We start from the raw sequence: 19,068 nt of genomic DNA on the forward strand, positions 1-19,068 counted from the left end.
GTTAGAGAAAGGCTGTTGCATAAGCATCTTCGTTGTGATTTCATTCGTGCAATAAAAATGTGACAACCCGTTATTAATCTTGGGGTATCTTGCCAGGCTGTCAAGCTCATGCAGTTTCCTTTTTTATTTTGATGCATCCACTGCACTCGGGTTTTGTAATAAGCTAAATGCTACTCACTTCATTACTACCCTAGTATATATATTGCTCAAAGTACAACTTGTGGTTTGTCGTTTCAGCGATTCTAGGTGTCGAGAATGATCCACTGAAAACCATCATTGTGTTCTCCGTCTTGGGAGTCTTCCTCTTTGCTGGTGTTATCTTGGCATCATTGTACATAGGTGAGTCTGAGCTATGGGGAATTTCAAGTGACCCTATACCCATTATAGTTTTTTTAACTTTGTACTGCATTCTTAAGGCTATCATAGTTTCTGCAGTTTTTAGAGCTACTACATTCATGAGCAAGTGACTTCCTCTAGCTCCTCCTTTGTGCGAAAACATGTGGGAATGAGATGATAGATGCAATTGGCATACCCTTGTAGTAGTTCAGGGCTGCTGCACTATAGAAACTATGTTAGTTTGACAACATAGTTCGTAAAGGTAGATGCCATTTATGTGTAAGCATTTTAACAGTTCTTTTTTTGTGGTTGAGCGTGCTGGTGACTAAGGGTACGAAAACGAAAGAGGGGTGTAGTAGACAGGTTCTGCTTTGTTATTTGGGCTGGTGATAGTAGTATTCTGCTTTGTGATGTGGGTGCTATGAAGATGTAGAAATGTACAACTTTCTCCCTCCCCAGTTCACAAAAGAAGAGCAAATGAAAAGAAGGTGCTTCAGGACAATGGCCGCGACCTACGTCCTGACCTGGAGCTCGCGACCCTCAGTGAACTGCCTCATCATGGCAACTTTATTCAACAAAACAATGCACTGTATGCTTTGGGGCAAGTATCATAGCTGTCACTGGTATACTCTGCTTCACCTAACGTTAGACCACAGGTAGACGCTACAAGCACCCTAGCCAATTCAGTGCTGTAAAAGTATCACGGGACTACCGTAAAATCCTTGCAAGGACACTTTCCCTCGAGAGGTCGCCCATCCCATTTTTCTGGCTAAATATCTGTAACATAAAAATTCTGAAACATCGCCCACCCCGATTCCCATCGGACGTCATGCAATGCCCAACAAGAATCGGATCAACCACGCGATCTGCGGTACCGGTACGTTTGACAAGCAAGTTCATAGCGGGTTGTCGCGTTTTCCTTTGCGATCTCCGCGCACAATATTGGTTTCCGGGGCAGACAAGTTTGTAGCGAGTTGGATTCAACCATGAAAGTTGAATTAGCTGCGTCCGCGATCTACGGTATCTGTTCCCGTGAGCTGTGAGTTCTTGATGGGTTTCCATGGGTCCTTTGCACCGTGAAACGCAAATCTGCTGTGTCTGCAACCTGCGGCATCCTTTTCCCATGACAGAGGAGTTCGTAGCTAATTATCATGTGTTTATCGCATCGTGAAACACAAATTTGCCGTGTCCGCGATCTGCGGTATCATTCCCTGTGTCACATGGTTTGTAGCAGGTGCCCAGGTGTTTATCATTTATTTTTGATAAAGTTTTACTCTGGCATCTCCAAAGATAGCCCACCCCATGTTTTTCACCATTTATTTGTTCATTTTGGGTGGGCGTTCCTACGGACTTTTACGACAGGGTCCTCGCACGTTGCTGCACCCCTCTCCGAAGCCATGACATTTACATGGCATCGAATTGGCTTCAGTGGTTCGTAGCATCTTCTGCAGTTTAATACAGGGTGAAACAGAGAATAGTCATGTGGATTCTTGCACAAGCAAACTATAATGCATGATCTGACACATGCATATTACTTTTGCTCTGCAGGGATTTACCTTCGGATGAGGATCTTGCTTCCCTGCCCCTTATTGAAAAGGATCAGATCATACTGACAAAGTTTCTGGGCAGCGGAGCTTTTGGGGAGGTCTTCGAAGGAATCGCGCAGGATCTCGGTGGCGAAGGTTTGCCGCCCACTAAGGTCGCCGTGAAGGTATGATTTCTTCCTAGCATACTAGTTTGCATAACTATTGAGAGGAAGTTGCAAACTTTTTTTACTTCTGTCCTTTCTAGACTCTCCGTAAAGGAGCCACTGACCAGGAAAAAGCTGAATTTCTGAAGGAAGCCAAGTTGATGAGGTATGCATGGGAGTTAGATGGAGATAGTTAAGGAAGATTTGAATGCATCATGTTTTGATTATCTGGAAAGGCAGAGGAAACATGTTTACAAGTCAGGGGCTCCGGAATCGGGGGGGGGGAAGGGGAAGTGGTGGCTGTCACCCCCACAAGTTCTTAACCAGTGGGGGCATGTCCTCACATTCAAAGTTGTTCTGACCCCCCACATCTTCTCCCCTTCCACCACCTGTGACACTGTTGCATGTTGAAGCTGCACTCCATAGGCGACGAGGCGCCACAGGCTAGTCTGACGCGAAAGACAAGCCATGTGTGGAAAGTTCCAACACCAGGCTATACCACGTTGGAGCCTTTGCTGCGCTGCGACTACTGAAGCGCTCCCTGTCGGCACTCGTTAGTGTCACGATGCAGTACTTTGCTTCACTGCTCCAGTCTCTCTCTCTGTATGTATATATACATATAGAGAGAGAGAGAGGGGTGAATTACACAATGCGACATGAGCCCCTAGACGTTGCCTCCACACATCATATGTACTTCCGGAGCCCCTGTTACAGGTTAAACATCAGTGAAGTGTTTGCTGGCCAGGGGAAATCTTAAGATTTTTTAGGAACATTGGTTTTCCATTTCATATGCTTGGAATTTTCGGGTTTAGACTAAGCTCTTAACCTGGTGCCTAAGACTTTGTTATTTAATCATTCTCTGGGGAGTGAATTTTCAAACAGGGGATTGTAAAATATAACATTTCATAGCATGCCTAAGGGGAATACTAAGAAATTCCCATAGCATTTCTACTTCATTACTTTGCAGAGAACTGCGAGGTGGCTAAGTTTTTTTAAACCACAAAGTTCTTAATTTTGTGAAGCGTTTTTTTTGTTCCTAGGCTTCAGAACCATTCTGCTAGATCTAGTTCAGGTAAGAGCTGTAGAATGAGAAAGTGTGACACACGGCACCACTTTCTTTGCAGCAATTTCAAGCATGAACATATTCTGCGACTGCTGGGAATCTCTCTAGATAACAGCCTCTACTTCATCATCTTGGAGCTTATGGAAGGAGGGGACCTGCTCTCTTACCTCAGGAACAGTCGACCATCAGTTGTAAGCAATGAAAGCTCTTCGTGTCTCACTCTAGGAAGTTTGACAGGTCGCTAGCTTTTTACGGCAGAGCTGTTAAGGGCTAGTTTCCCCATTTTCGTGTCTGTGGGCAAACAATTCTCGACGCAAAACTTTGTACAGCTACCCTCATCTATGAGCGATGTCGGCAACCAGACAACCAGCTTGCCGGTTGTCTGATTGCCCTTGGTCGCTCGTAGATGGCGGCAACCTTTCCAGCCTTTCCACTCTGGTTTTCACCAGAGTGGAACTGCTGAATTCCTCTAGGCGTCATCCTAGAAGTCGTCCTTGAGGTCGTTCTAGATGTCATCCTAGACGTCGTCCTTTAGGCGCCGTCCTTGAGGTCGTCCCACCATAGTACAGCTTCGCTGGTCTTCCTTCTTCACCAAAGTGCTGAAAGTTTTTTTTTTTCCTTTAATATTGTAATTCTACTGTTTTAAATAAAGAAATTTGAAATTTTGAAAGATTCGTTTACAAAATTGTTGTCATAGATTTTCGTGTATTATTCATCCAACGAGTTTCATTTTTGATCCCTGCTCACTCTTCTAGAAATTGTTGGTGTCACGACTTAAGAGTTTTATTAGTTACTTTAGTATGGATTCATAGATCGATTCAGTGAGTTTGTTTGGGCTATGCCATTACTTTTTTCCAGGGTGATCGCGGCCCTCTTTCTCTGAACGATCTTCTGAGCATCTGCGTAGACGTTGCGAAAGGTTGCAAGTACCTCGAAGACATGCACTTCGTGCACAGGTAAGAGTTTCCTCAGATTCCTCACTGAGCTGCAGCATAGATCTAATTTTGGGAATGTAGGAAGAATCTGGCTGCATTATTTGTAAGACAGATGTCCATAGAATGGCACCCTGTGAAGAAGGTAACGGTGATAAGAGCCAACCTGGTTAGCATCACTCATTCTCGGGGTGCATTTTTAGTATATATTTTTCTTGCCCACTGGAACTCCCTAATTTTCTTTTGTTTCCAGTCGTTGCTCCTTGCATGTTTCCCGTCTTTTCGTACATACAGTATAGACCACTTACAACGTAACCGCTTATAGTGCAGGACCGGGTATAACGCGGCTTTTTAAACCACCGGTTCGCCTCCCATAGAACTCCATGTAATTACATACCGCTTAAAATGCAGGCGCGCGAAGGGAAATACCAGTTATAGTGCGGTTTCTGGAAAAGCCCGCCGCAGCGAGCACGCTTCCCTGTGCGACACTAGATAACGGCGCGAGCCGCAAGCGGCACTCGCAAGGCAAGGAGGTTGCTTGAAGAAACGGGGAGAAGCGAAGAGAGAGGCTTCAGTTGCCATAGCGACAGAGGGACGCACGCACGTGTTGTTCACGTGCGTGCGTCCCTCCCACGTGGTCCCTCCACTGCGTTGGAAAGGTTGGAAACAACCGCAACGACAGACCAATCGCAGGTCGAGGAGAAGTGTTCGCCCGCGTTGCATGCCGGTCGCGGGCCGGCTGCTTCTATCCGCAAACATTGCGTCGGTTGTGATTGTCGACGTAGACGGCGTTACAGTGGGCTGTAGTTCGTCGTTCCGCGTAAAAGTGCTACCCTTGACTGTGAATTTTTGTTGTGTGTCGCTATGATAACCCAGCACGGACTAGAAGGGAAGATCCACCTATTCGTGCGGCGATGTCGTGGCGGCACTCTCAAGACGGCAGAAACGCCCGTTTCGTCGTGTTTGTTTACTTCGACTACAGTGGTGCTTTCTAAGCATTTGTGTTTTCGAACATCGCTCGGATTTCTTATTGGGAGCATTTCATGCCTGTGCTCAAGTTGAAGGTATTACTGGCGCGTACCGTATAAAGGATGCGAATTTTCACGCGTTTTCATCGGAGAAAAGTGATTAGGGTTAGCAATCCTGAACTCTCGCAACGTCCGTCCGCAACCCGCGACGCCGTTAAAAGGCTGCGCCAGGCGAAAGTTGCTCATTTCCTTCAAAATGTGTGACACACTTGAGAGAGAAGTGTACTAGTCTGGTAAAATAAAGACTTCCTCAAACTAAGCTTTATTTTTTATCTAACATGAAATAAATTCTTTTACAAAGGTAAGTTGTCTCATGGCATGTATTTTGGCTTGAAAAATTGATGTTTGGGTTATAACGCGGTACCGCTTGTAGTGCGGGTTTTCGGGACTCCCGCGACATACGTTATATGCGGTCTACACTGTATTCCACTTTGTTTTTGATTTCCTTAGCTCTTGAGGTAACTATAGCAGCATTTTAATTTTTGTTATTTTATTTTGAGCCAGGCATATGTTCTCTTACCTGTCCTAAGTGAAGGCAGAAAAATAAACGACAACCTTCTGGAAACTCATAAGTGCAAACAGAGACGGACATGAACAGAAGGAGGACAGGCGCGCTTATTCCGTGTCCCCTTCTCCGTGTCTGTGCTGGTGCTAACAATTTTCCCGAGCATCAAGCACCAACTAACTCTATGATGAGTCTCATTGTTAAACAATTTTAGTTCTTTTCTACAAACACTTTTTACAGCGAAGCTGTTATGGACTAGGATGTGGAAAAAAATGCGTCCACGGATGTTGACAGAAAACTCCCCAGTGGTCGTGGCATGTATGAATAAATAAAAATAAAAATAGGGAGCAACCAGCGTCAGTCAGTCTTCCTTGGCATTATTAGATAGTGAGGTCCTGATCCCTTGTTATCATCTCTAGGCCTCGTCCTCCAGGTCGTCCTAGAAGTCGTGCAAGAGGTTGTCCGAGAGGTCGTTCCAGGCATTGTCCTTGAGGTCGTCCTAGAAGTCGTCCTCTATGCATTGTCCTAGACATTGAAAAAATAACGGCTTCGCTGGTCCTCCATCTTCACATGAAGTGGAAGGGCTCTACAGTTTTTGTTCTGGAGCATCGGGGTGCCAGCTTGCGTCATCGAAGGTTATTTAAAGCCCAGTTTCGTGACCGAGATTTTTGGTACCGCTTACAGGGATCTTGCGGCCAGGAACTGCCTGGTTTCCAGTGTCGACCCCTCCCTGCGCATTGTGAAGATTGGTGACTTTGGGCTTGCCCGCGACATCTACAAGCACGACTACTACCGCAAGGAGGGAGAGGGCCTCCTGCCCGTGCGCTGGATGGCCCCTGAGTCGCTGGTGGACGGAGTGTTCACCAAGCACTCGGACGTCTGGTGAGGGTCGTCTTTCGGTTGGACAGGCAAACGTTGCGTTGTGCGCTTGTTTGGACGCCAGGAAGTTGGTCGGCCCCAACGGGCGTCTGGCGTGTCCGCTGTTGAGGAGAAATTTAGCCAGTGCAGTGCCACTGCTAGCCCAGGGTCTTTAACATGCATCACGCCGTAGTTGCACACAACCACGTACCGGCGCGATGCTTGTCCAGATCGAAACGGGCAGGGGCAAAGATCTGCAGCCGTGGGATTTGCAGTGCAAGCTTTTGTTCCGCATGCTCTCAGCTGCAGTGTATTAACACAGTCAGTCACCGATTTCCCTCCTGGATTGTCATGTCAGTCTGAAAGAACCCACATGGGTGTAGCATACGAGTGCTCATGGTGTATGATGTAGCGCGTTCGATGTTGTGGACGGAATAGATGGTGCGACCGACTCCGAGCTTAGGTAAAAACGTTCTGTTTATTCTCTCGTGCCACCGGGCTCGTATCGACGAGTAACGTCGTCGTCTTTTATCTGCTGCTTGGTAGGCCGGTGGACCGCCACAGAGCTCCCCCCCTAGAGCCGTCGCCTGCAGCTATGCAGCCTGTAGGGGACGGAGCGATTGAGTGGTTGCGGCAGCAGCAAGTGAGTTGGGCTGTTGCCGTTGGCTAGTGATACGAGCCGGACGACGTGGCAGAGAGTGGTGCAGAAGACAGCCTGCGCAAACCACGCAGGGACTTGACGCTGAAGTCAGGCTTATTGGAGCAATGCGGCAGCAGAGAAAGGGCACAGCGATGCGTTCGTGCTGTGCAGCCAATGTGGAGTGGGCTCCGTCGCAGCTCGGGCTCCAAGGGACATGGCGGTCAGCTGTGGGACCGATACAGCGTCATCCTTGGAGGTGACGCACCGAGCGGAGGGAAATCCATGACCAGCGATAAAGAGGCCCTGGTCGGTTAGCGAAGTGTCTTGTCAAGAACAGTATGGTCCGCCGTGACTTGCCATGCCCCAGCGTGGCGCGGTGCGGCACGCCCCACATATTGTGGCAGCACGCGACCGTGCCAGGCTAGCACCACACCACACAGATGGGCACGACTGCCGGGGCGACACCAGGGGCTGCGGCAGTGGTGGAAATGCCAAAGAACGTAGACTTGCCGTGCCGGCGGGGTGAGCGAGGTGGTCGCAACCCGTTGCTGGGAGATGCCGGCGGCAGACGCGACGGTGCGGAGGCAGTGTTGGAGGATCCGGATGCGGGGGCCGAGGGAGATGTGTTCTTGCATAATCGTCCAAATCCCAAGCCGCTGCCGTGTCCCGTGCCGCGGAGAACGTTCCCCTGGATGGCAGGTGCTCGGAGCCGATCATCACGTCCGGGTCACCATTTTGTAGCGCGTTCGATGTTGTGGACGGAATAGATGGTGTGACCGACTCCGAGCTTAGGTAAAAACGTTCTGTTTATTCTCTCGTGCCACCGGGCTCGTATCGACGAGTAACGTCGTCGTCTTTTATCTGCTGCTTGGTAGGCCGGTGGACCGCCACATATGATATCCAGTTTAACTTTTCCAGCAGACTATGACTACAAATGCCGACTTAGTTTCACCAAACACTTTCTCCACCTTGCTCATTGAGTGATCTCCTTTGCAGGGCTTTTGGGGTGCTCCTGTGGGAAGTGATGACCATGGGACAGCAGCCTTACCCTGCGAGGACCAACCTAGAAGTCCTCCACTATGTGCGTGAGGGAGGACGGCTGGACAACCCCGACTACTGCCCTGATGACCTGTGAGCCTTTGACTTCTGACTTGATGAATGGATTTGTTTTCTCGCTTCTAGGTATACAATAGGTTTACTAAAAGAACACTGCTGCTCAACAAAAACTTGTTTTTTTGTTTTAAACTGTCTGGATACTAGTCTGCGTATATTGGAAAATAAAAAATTAGGTGCAATATTTATGTCACGGGGCGCAATCTAGACGAAGCTATAGTCTGTTGCAACCTAAGAACGGAGGAAAAGCTCCTCCCTCAAAACCTTTTTCTTGCCATGATTGGCGGTTTCCTCCTCTCCTTTCCAGCATCCCTTCTGCTAAAGTGGAAAGAGTTCAGGGTGAAGCTTCTTCCCCTCGGCTTACCTTCCTAATTTACGACAGACTATAAGGATAGAATGTATGGTCCAGTCCTCCTCTGCAGTTTTCTCTCTTCTGCCTTTTCTCAATATTAGGGGAAGTGCAAAAAAGAGGTATATGGTTGGTGTACCTCTCTTTCACACTCCTACTAGCCAATGGGAGGCTGACAAAAGACTCCTATCTTGCATTGACTGTGACCCTGGCTTCCAAGGAGCTGTAATTTTTTATTCAGTGAGCGCGAGCAGACATGATCGCTCCGAACGCAAGGTGTGTCTTGAAATGTAAATATGGCATTTAATTTAGTTTTTTTTTTTTTCCAGCAAAAGTTTATCCTGTGACAGAAATAACCTATCTGGGCAGATAAAAAGTGAAAGCCGTTTACAACTTCCTGTAACGCCAAATTGGAGCGCAGCTCTTGAGGAGAAGGAGGGAAGGGTACTGAGGGCCACGTGTTCTCGGGGGGGGGGGGGTGTCACGTGACTTTCCCCCCCCCCCCCCCCTCCCTTGAGGGCACGTGACCTTGGTGGGGTCACGTGACTCCCCAGGTCACGCTGGTCACGTGACCAAAATTTCCCCGCTAGATTTAGCGGGGAAATTTTTCCGCTAAATTTAGCGGGGAAATTTTTTCTGCTAGATTTAGCGGGGAAATTTTTTCCGCTAGATTTAGCGGGGAAATTTTTTCGCCAGATTTAGCGGGGAAATTTTTTCCGTTAGATTTAGCAGGGAAATTTTTTCCGCTAGATTTAGCGGGGGAATTTTTTCTGCTAGATTTAGTGGGGAAGTTTTTCCGCTAGATTTAGCGGGAAAATTTTTCCGCTAGATCTAGCAGGGAAATTTTTCCGCTAGATTTAGCGGGCAAGTTTTCCCGCTAGATTTAGCGGGGAAATTTACTCATAATGCACCGTGCGATTACGCCGACGGCGATGCCGCTCAAGCCGGGAACGGGCGCCTAAGAGCTGCGCTCTAAAAAAAATATTGTTTTGTTGTACATGCAGTGTTTCCTTAAGGTTCAGAAGGAGAATCCTTGTAATGTACCTTGGTTGTAAGCAAGAAATCAATCTTGTAGCACTGTCACTTGCTGTTTGTAGTAACTTGGGGGCAAAGTTGGCATTAATTTGTTCATAGGCCAAAAAGTTCATGTTCACCTCATTGTTACCCGTTCATTCCAGCCACGACCTTATGCTGAGGTGTTGGTCCTACAATCCGGAGGAGAGACCAGACTTTGCATTCTGCCTGGAGACATTGCAGCTGCTGAGAGAGAAATATCAATCCTTTGCAAACATGACAACAGCTGTCCACAATCACAACTACATTGGTCATGCATTCACAGGTATGGAAGTTTGTTGCTAACATTATTCTTTTCACAACATACATCTTTTTAAGCATTATTAAAATAGCCTGCTCACAACACTTAAAAATTTACGTTGCCGTCTCGAGCTAAATGGTGTCGTCGCGACAGTATCCATGGAAAAGCTCCTAGCACAAGCGCACAATGTTTAGGCACTTGCATCTTAGGTAGATTCAGAGCTAGAGGCATTGTTGCATGATAATGGCTGTTTGTTATAGCAAATCTGTAGGAGCAGAGCCTATGAAATCACTGGTAGTGTGTTTGCACTAATCATGTAACTGTGTTGATTGCTATAGTTTTGAATTATGAAGGAATAAGATGCAAGTTTTAGATAGTACACTTTGGTTGAACTATTCCTTGTTCCCATTGCACAGCACTATTTAGGTATGTAATTCACTTATGCCCTATACCATTTTTTTTTATTCAGCATCCAAAACAGTGCAGAAGACCTGAGCACTTTGGGAGGTCACTTAGTGTTATTTGCACATTTTATATTTGCAGTTTTATATAAAATTTCAGTTATATATATACAGTTTTATATAAAATTTCAAAGGAGACAACTGCATGATCTTCAATATGCATATATGAGAACTTGAAAGAGATCTATGGAATTAAGACAGTGTAACTGACCACAAAAAAGTAGCACATTTATCTGTCCTCATCCTCATAAAATATTTCAGCGTGGATGTCTCGAAGAATTTGCAGTAAAAATTTTTTTTTTGGGGTCGTGTATTTTTTGGCACTGTAGGTGGCATTGACAATTTAGGCTACCAGGGAGAACATTACCCACCACCTGTAAGGTCACCTGAACCAGGTAGATGCTTCGCTTTGGACCCCAGCTCATGCACCACTCGCACCTCTGCACATTGCATGCGGCACACATAGCATGACCCGCACCCTCGCAATTTCCTGCACCCCACTGCATCTGCACTGCTCTCCTCTTCTATCAGTGTATTTACTCCACTCTGCAGTTATGTGTTCATGTTTGTTTTCAGGAATGACTGAGTGGTCTACTGCTCAAGGTCTAGTGACCAGTGATATTACCCTTTACCATGTCTGAACCTCTGAGCCCCACAAGCAAAATGAGATTGTTTTTTTTAATATTTAATGAGTATCTAAGTACAGATTTTGACTCGTTGAAAAGAGATTTCAAAGTGGAAATTTTTCAAGTATGAAAACATGCACTATGCAGTTCTTACTGTTTGGAAAAGTGCTTCGGAGCCAGACTGTAGTGAAAGGACAAAAATTGAAAGATTGTTTCTGTGTCATAATGAGATTCCCACAGCCCATTTGTAAGAAAGCAGCTTGTCTTGGTGAAATAGAGCAGAGGCCACTCTTGGCACAGCTTGGATCTTGAGGCTCCCAGAAACACTATGTGATAAACATCAAATGTCACTTTAGAATGTTTACATCATTTAGTTTGAAATTCAGCTCATCAATTGTTGTTTAGTCTTAGTCAATGTGAAGTGCATTTTATGCCTACATTTTATTCAGTCTTTCTTCCTTATCTTTTTACCAATCTTTTTTATACTAACCACCTCTGCTGTTTTATTCTTTTTCTGCAAATGCTTCTCATTTTTGGCTTAACAGCTTACAGGTGATGGAGGGTTGGTGGTGGTAATTGAAACATTGCATTCATTATGTCTGGGGTTGTGCAGGTTTATCATTAGTGTGGAAGCCCTACAAATAGATCTAGAAATGTTGATATGAATATAGTTTGGTGAAGTCACATATAATGATCATAAAGTGTCACATCTAAATCTAAAAAGGGTTAGTTTAAAAGCGGATATATTTTAGTTATATGGGAAAAATTACTGGATCAACTTTTTTTTATCCATCATTTGATATATTTTAGTGAGAGAAATTCTTTCTAAATTTATATACGTTGTGTTTCTGGAAATGGACTGAAATTCCCTCTGAATGGGTTTGACTCCCACCTCTGCCCATTTTGATCTGAATGAACATTGTACCCAGTCAGCTTTCACGTATTACTACAGTGTGACATATGTTAGAGACTTCGGACTAGCAGTCGTAGTTTACTGGCTAAATTTTTCATCTACATTGTAGACATCAAGCACCCTTTGAGGCAGACCAGCTTCCTGGTATCTAAATGCTTATACAACAAATTCAACTTGACTTTTTCCAAGAGATGGAACTTTATTGGTCATTGCCTAGCGACCTACCTAGTGATGCATATAATACTAGGATTAAAAACATTATTTTTAACAATTGATATACATAGTAACTGATTTGATCAATTCACAAAAATTATTTACAGTCGCCGACCGATGTTTTGGACGCCAATAATTCGGACTTGTTAGATATTTCGGACCTAAAGGAGAAACCATGTCTTACCTGATAGAAATAGTGGATATTCACGACCAATGTTTAGGACAGCTTGAAGTCTGAAAGTTTTATTTTTCGGGCTAAATCGTTGCGAGTGATCTGCGAGAAACACCATTCAGAAGCGGCCATTTTGGATTTTATGTTGGCCGCACATGAATTGGCTTGGTTTGTCAGCGCTACTTGAGTAGTACTGCGCTAGGTGATGCTCTATGACTTTTTTATTTCTAGCTGAGCGTCATTACCATCATCACCGTTGTTACCATATTGCTTTGTTCATTTACCATTGCAGTCGTGAACTTGCATTTCTCATCTCGATCTCATCTCAGTGGATCATGTTTTCGGACTATGATGGCTTGGACGTCATTGCCCCATCTGTTCTTCTGCCGCTGTGTTGTGTCTCTAAGAAGCGCAGAAAGTACTCAACCATAATGCTAGAAAAGGAGGCAGCGGCTCTCAAGCTAAAAGAAAGTTGTTGAACGAAAACGGAAGCGTAACCTGAAACAAGGCGTGCGGGCATAACCTGAAGCAAAGCACTATTTACGGCTTTTTTAAGCCTGCTTAGATGCAATAAAGGCAAGTTTTCTAAGCTGCTGATTTTTTGGACTGCTCTATTATTCGGTCCCTGCGAAGTCCGAAAAATCGGTTGGCAACTGTAAAAAGACAAAAAATTAACTGTCACTTGCCTTTCTCGTTTTACATTTGGGCCTTGTAGGTTACATCACTGAAGGGTTAATAAGCATTAGACATATGCAAAGCATAGTTTACTTCCCCCTGCGACAAAACGTTTGTTTCCTGAAATGGGGAGAGCTACTTTTGAAGTTGTGCTATGAACTCTGCATGAGTGCTTTTGTGTCTCTGAAATTACAATCCAAAACCTCTTCGTGAATAGTACACGTCGCACACGACAGGGATTAATAATTCGCTTACCACTACCAATAGACTATATAGGAATGCACATTGTATTTTGATAGATAAAATGCTTAGGTACAGTCGCCAACCGATTTTTCGGACTTTGCAGGGACTGAAAAAACGTCCCAATGATAGAGCAGTCCGAAAAATGAGTAGATTAAAAAACTTGCCTTTATTATGTCTAAGCGGGCTTTGAAAAGCCGTAAACAGTGCCTTGCTTCAGGTTACGCCCGCGCGTCTCGTTTTTTACAGTAGAATTTGTTGATATGTTTTTCAGGAGACCACGGGGGAAAAAAAACCTATCATCCGGGAAAACGTAACAACCAACAACACTTAGGGGGGCGCTACATGAGATAGAAAGCAGCTCTTATACAATGGTTTATTTTATGTGCAATTACAGAACTGTTGAGGTCTCAGACATGATCACAAAAACGCGTAATATCCGCCTGCCGCTTCGAATTATTGTTAAGCAGTAAAAGCTGTTTCTCCAAGAGCCGCAGTCCTCTCACTCTCCGCGCAGTCATGAATATTTAAGTAGCAGCGCGAGGTGTCCAACGCAACAATCGCGTCCGCGAACGGGGGCGCCGCTTAGTCGTTTGTTTCTTGCTCGACGTCTTCAACACTTTCTTTGTTGTTGGCAGTAGTGAGGTCGGCCACGATGTCCGCTATGCTCTGCAGCTCAGAGGTAACGCCTCGATCTACTTTCGTTTGGCGACAATGCTGTTTAAAGTTGATGGCGCAAGTCCGAGGCCTCTTGCGATGTGAGATCTCTTCCGGCTGGGATTGCGATGCACCGTCTGAAGTATATCTCTTTAAAAGAAAACGCCTTCCTTTTTCGCGATGCCATGACTGTCGTCAGTAGGCACAAAGTGCACATACTCCGAAACACCACGGTTTACACGATCGAGTGGAACAGAAACTAGAAGCGCAGCATGCATTCGGGTGCACCTCGTGCCAGAAAAAGAGGACAGATGAAAGAGAGAGCAAGCATTTGCCGCCTCACCAGCCTCGCTCCCCGTCCGAGCAGTGCTCCAAGGTCACACCCAGGTAAGATGGGAAGCTGTGGCAGAGCTCGGCAAAGCACAACGAGGAGACAGAGAGACGGAGGAGAGGGGAAAAAGAGCAAAGGGAACACGGGCGTCTTCTGCGTGCCCATGCATGCCATGCGATCCGCATTGCATGGTTCGGCTTTGCTCTGCTAGCTTCGTTTCAAAGCCAGCGTGGCGCCCAGTGCGCCGAGGTGCCGCTATGCTGACACTTTTGAACGTAATAACTGGGAAAGCAAACGTAACAGGCAGGAAACTAATACATGTATCTTTATGGAAGTAAAATGGGATTGGCATTTCTGAACGTAACAGCCGGGAAAACATATTAACCGAGACTGTATTGACGAGGTTCTACTGTACTTTCTGCGCTTCTCAGCAACAGATCGCGGTGGCGGAAGAACAGGTGGGGCAATGACATCCAAGCCAGCGCTGTACGAAAACATGATTTACCGAGTCGAGATGAGAGGTGCAAGTCCATGACTGCAATGACGAATGAACGAAGCAAAATGGAAACAACGATGATGATAATGACGCGCAGCTAGAGAAAAAAAAAGCCGTACAGCGTCACCTAGCGGTAGGACCCAGGAGTACTCAAGCAGCGCTGCCAAACTAAGCCAATCCATTTGCAGCCAAAATAGAATTCGAAATGGCTGCTTCTTAGTGGTGTTTCCCGCTGATCGCTCACAACGATTTTGCCAAACAATCAAGCTTTCGGACTTCAAGCTGTCCGAAACATTGCTTGTGAATATGCACTATTTCTATGGGCTAAGTCACGGTTCCTCCTTTAGGTTCGAAATATCGAACAAGTCCGAATTATCAAAGTCCGAAAAATCGGTTGGCAACTGTATACTCATTTAGTAGACAGACCTCGTTGCACAATGCATACATGGCCACAGATTGCCTCAGACCTGTGCAGTCGTGCCACTGGAGTCCAGTCACTCAAGACTTTCTTTTGAACAGGTCCCAGTAAGACTCTGAGCATCCCAGAGCAAAATTCGCTCCTGCTCTCTCAGGAGACGGACAGCATCTGTAGTGATCCAGCAATGGCTCAGGTGTGTGGTGTTCACTTGGAATCATGCTCATTTCGTTTGGCCCTAGCTTTTATGAGAGGCACAAGTGGAAGCTTAAGAAAATGAAAAAGACTCCTACAGAGCACTGAGTTAAAATAAATATTTACCTTGTTCACGTACAGCAGTCTTCGTTCCTTTGTCACATGAGCCCAAGCTTCATCTTTGATTCTTGCAAGTGCATTCCAAGATTAATATTAATCACTGTGTTACACTTTTAGATTTTTAGATGCTTATTGTCTGGAGTTATAAACATTTTATGATGTTATGAATAGAAGACTACCTTTCTGGACACCTTGGGGCTTTGGTAACTTAGTACTACCATAGTTCCATGGCAAAGTAAAAATATATCTGGGGTGATGTAGCTCTTTAGTCATCATCATACCAAAATTTCGTAGTGCATGGTGGGTATAACACGAAGCTATGGAAGCTGGATATATATTTATTTCATACCATCGGGGCCAGAGGCATTCAGAGGGGAGTTGGTGTTAGCGAGGTGATCAGTTGTAACTCTCCAAAACAAGGTGCTGTAGCCCAGCCGGTGGTGCCAATATTCGCCCACCGTATTAATTGTAGCCTAATCCTGTTCTTCCTGAAAAGAGATGAGAAATAGTGGTATGAATTGTCCAACCGTGGGACATCATAGGATGTCTAATATTTTTAATACTAGGAGAACATTTACCACTGATATTTGCAAACCAGCAAATTAGCATTTTAATGCATGTTCGTTGCAGTTTGAAGGCATTGGCGAATCGACAGGTGCGATTGTTTTCAGAGACCCGAGTTCGGTACTTGGCATCATAGCCAACTTTGCGAGTGATTCGTTATTCACAAACATAAATATCTTATAAAACTTTAAATAATTTGAGTCTAGATGAAAATAGGAAATGTGATGCTAATAATGATGTTCAATTGATATCTGCTCCTGATGATATAGCAATAGTCTCATGACCCTAGTAATGTATTTGACAAGCTATGGTTATAGTAACTTAATTTTGTTCAAACAGTTATCTGCCTAAGCTCGAAGTTCGAAAGCCTCATAGCTCGCCAAATCGCTCAAACCGATCATCCCTCATAGTTTAATCTTGAATCCTGCATTCCAAGAAAGCTCGAGACCTTTTTAATGATAGTTAAAACCCTTCATGTGACAAGTTTTTCTATCCATCGATCCAAAAGGTGTCCCGGGACCCCTTCTAGATCGACGGAAGTGATAAAGAGGGTATTGAACAATTACAATGACAAAAGGGCAATCGAAGCCAACTAATTTTGCACAAACAAACTTTGACAATTTGAAATGGAGAATACTCAACCCTACGGACTCAATGTGAATGGTTCAATGTATTCAGCTCTGTAAAACAGCTAGCATCAATAAAAAAAAAAAAGTTTTAATGCTCGGCTTGATTGGTGGTTGAGGGCTTTGGGAGACCTAAGAAGGATTTCAGAAGACTTAAAAGGTCTGCAGACCTCCATTTGAGAACGACTGGCCTAAACGCTTCAACATTGTTTCCACTCCCAGATTCCGTTTCTGCACTGTGGAAAATACTCGGCCCCGCAGTCCCCCGCGGGGGCGGCCGAAACGTCGCGGTACCTCCAACTTCTCCGCGACAACGAACCAACCGTCGACGCGGACGGCTACGAAGTTCCTCTCCCGCTGCCACCCCCTCACATCCAGCCTCTGCTGTATGCGGATGCCAACACGCCCACTGCCATTTCTCCCTTGAACTGCGGCCACGTGCAGACCTACACGCACATTTTCCCCAGCAGTTCGCCGCCCCCAGTGCCTGTCAGTGATACGGTCCACAGCAAAAGTGGCGATCCTGTTCAAGACGGGAGGCTGTCGCCCACAATCACCTCCGCACTCCTGAAGTCTCCTAGGAGTGGCTCTGAGGTGGACCTGGTCGAGAAGTACGACCCTATAGAGACTCTGAAAGAGATCTTCACCCGCGGTGGTCGTGCTGACGCGCCCGTCGAAGGTTGGTCGCTGTCAGCGTCTTCAACGGCTCCTTGCACGCCGTGCACGACAAGTGGCGAGGAATCCGCATCGGCGAGTCACCGGAACAGCGGCAGCGGCATTTCCTCGCTGTCGGTCGCGTCGGGCATGGAACTGGACTACATGCCAAAGTCTTCGTGGTGCTGAGTTCCTTTCGTGTGGCGACGCAAAACTGTGCAGCCTGGTGCAACGTGGCTAAATCCGAACTGTGAAGGAAAGTGGGAGGTGTTCTACCAACTGCCGTTGTATAGATAAATGTGTACATATATATATATATATATAGGAATGGTGGACTCTGTACAGTGAGAGTATTTAAACTGTGTTTGAGTGAGGTGCAGTATGTGTAAGTGTGTTATGAAGAAGAAGCCTTAACATTGTCATCTCATAGTACGCATCATGAACAGACTTGTACAGTGGAGCCTCCTACTTTGAGGATGATTGTGTTACAGAAATGTGTCAGTGATGGGAAGTGATTGTATCGTGGTGCGCTGTTTTTGCTTTCAAGCACGAATCCCGTTGTAGAATATATTATGTCAACAATCTAGAAGTCATAAGTACTAACAGTGTTTTGGATTAGACCTAGCGTGCCTCGTTTAGATGCCTCTCTTGCATGGTTGTTGTTATAGTAGTGCAGTCTAATTTTCAAGAAGGAATATAAAATTTGTATATAGTGTATACGTATAGTATATATATACAAACCTCTGTGTCAATGGGTGCCTTCACTCTGAGATGGACTTCAATTTACAACCAGAACCCCTGAAGTACAACCTCTGCATACAGTAAAACTTTTCTTCAAACATTTGACTGACAGTGAAAGTAATTTATTTAAATAGCACGTACACAAGGATCAAGATACTTGCTCTAAAGTGGCTGTTTTAAATTGAACAGGTCACAGCTGATGATGTTGCTAAGCTTCAGTATCCCCCAAAATTGAGGTAGTTATAACACACTCTTGTGGTGATTAATTGAAGCTGATATAGAAAGAGGCAAAGCTCTTAAACTTCATGCTTTTCTCTCTCTGCAATAAAAGAAATACATCTTTTCTTAAAGAGGGAGCAGTTTAAATGTTAAGGCACAAATAGTGTGCTCTGGCCTTTATGTTTCGTTCTATCTTGTATTTAACTTTATCACCAACGCGCTCAACTAAAGTATATTGTGCACATCATATTTCATTGTTGTGGACGACATGAAACGCCAAACATATTTTCTGTGTGCTGCATCTAAAACGACAGAAAACCTGAAGGAAAATTCAGTCTCTGTCAACTGAAACAATATTTTGGGTACCCTCCGATTTTTATCGGTGGCGTTCAGTGCCGCTTTCCCTCGGCATTGCCGCACTGGCGGATGCTATAATGCGGGGCAAAACAGTTCCCAACGAGTTGAAAAACAGCATCCGCAACACAAAAGATTGCAAGACATGCCCTAAGTCGAATACCCATCACTTTGGAGCACTCGACTATAGACCATTCCATTTAGCACTGTCAGGGCGGCGCCATTTTGCACGACCGCAGCGCCCTCTTCGTACATCCAGGAAATTCGGCGGGGTAAAACGAGAGAGAGGGCACGCGTTCAACTCCGCTATAGTCGGTTGCAGGTAGGGGTGTCGCGAACCGGCCGAGGTTTGAGTTCGACCAGGTTCGACTTTTTCAAACTTTTGGTGGAATGTTCGACGAACCTTGTATTGAGGTTCGACGCGTGTGCGCATGCGCGACAGGCTGGCCAGTTGGCTTCGGATTGGATGTAATGGGTAAGGTATGGGCAGTGCTGACTGGTTATTTCAGTTAATACACTACAAAAAATTAAGTTATTAACTTTTTCAGTGATTAGAATTGGTTTCTT

General features: G+C 45.4%; 1 protein-coding gene across 1 annotated transcript in view; it reads left to right on the forward strand.

Moving 5' to 3' along the window:
- The window catches only part of LOC120846180 (proto-oncogene tyrosine-protein kinase ROS), a 614,259-nt gene extending 596,226 nt beyond the window's left edge, over window positions 1-18,033 (forward strand). Inside the window, exons 34-44 of the mRNA XM_042291966.1 lie at window positions 238-339; window positions 796-937; window positions 1,885-2,047; window positions 2,128-2,192; window positions 3,151-3,280; window positions 3,948-4,045; window positions 6,239-6,436; window positions 8,049-8,183; window positions 9,693-9,853; window positions 15,133-15,224; window positions 16,756-18,033. Coding sequence (XP_042147900.1) covers window positions 238-339; window positions 796-937; window positions 1,885-2,047; window positions 2,128-2,192; window positions 3,151-3,280; window positions 3,948-4,045; window positions 6,239-6,436; window positions 8,049-8,183; window positions 9,693-9,853; window positions 15,133-15,224; window positions 16,756-17,376 — 1,907 coding nt within the window. The 3' untranslated portion in view covers window positions 17,377-18,033. The remainder of the gene's footprint in view (window positions 1-237; window positions 340-795; window positions 938-1,884; window positions 2,048-2,127; window positions 2,193-3,150; window positions 3,281-3,947; window positions 4,046-6,238; window positions 6,437-8,048; window positions 8,184-9,692; window positions 9,854-15,132; window positions 15,225-16,755) is intronic.
- The last annotated feature ends 1,035 nt before the right edge of the window (window positions 18,034-19,068 follow it).

The sequence above is a fragment of the Ixodes scapularis genome, unplaced genomic scaffold, assembly GCF_016920785.2.
Source record: "Ixodes scapularis isolate PalLabHiFi unplaced genomic scaffold, ASM1692078v2 PGA_scaffold2__306_contigs__length_199485367, whole genome shotgun sequence".
NCBI classification, from domain to species: Eukaryota; Metazoa; Arthropoda; class Arachnida; order Ixodida; family Ixodidae; genus Ixodes; species Ixodes scapularis.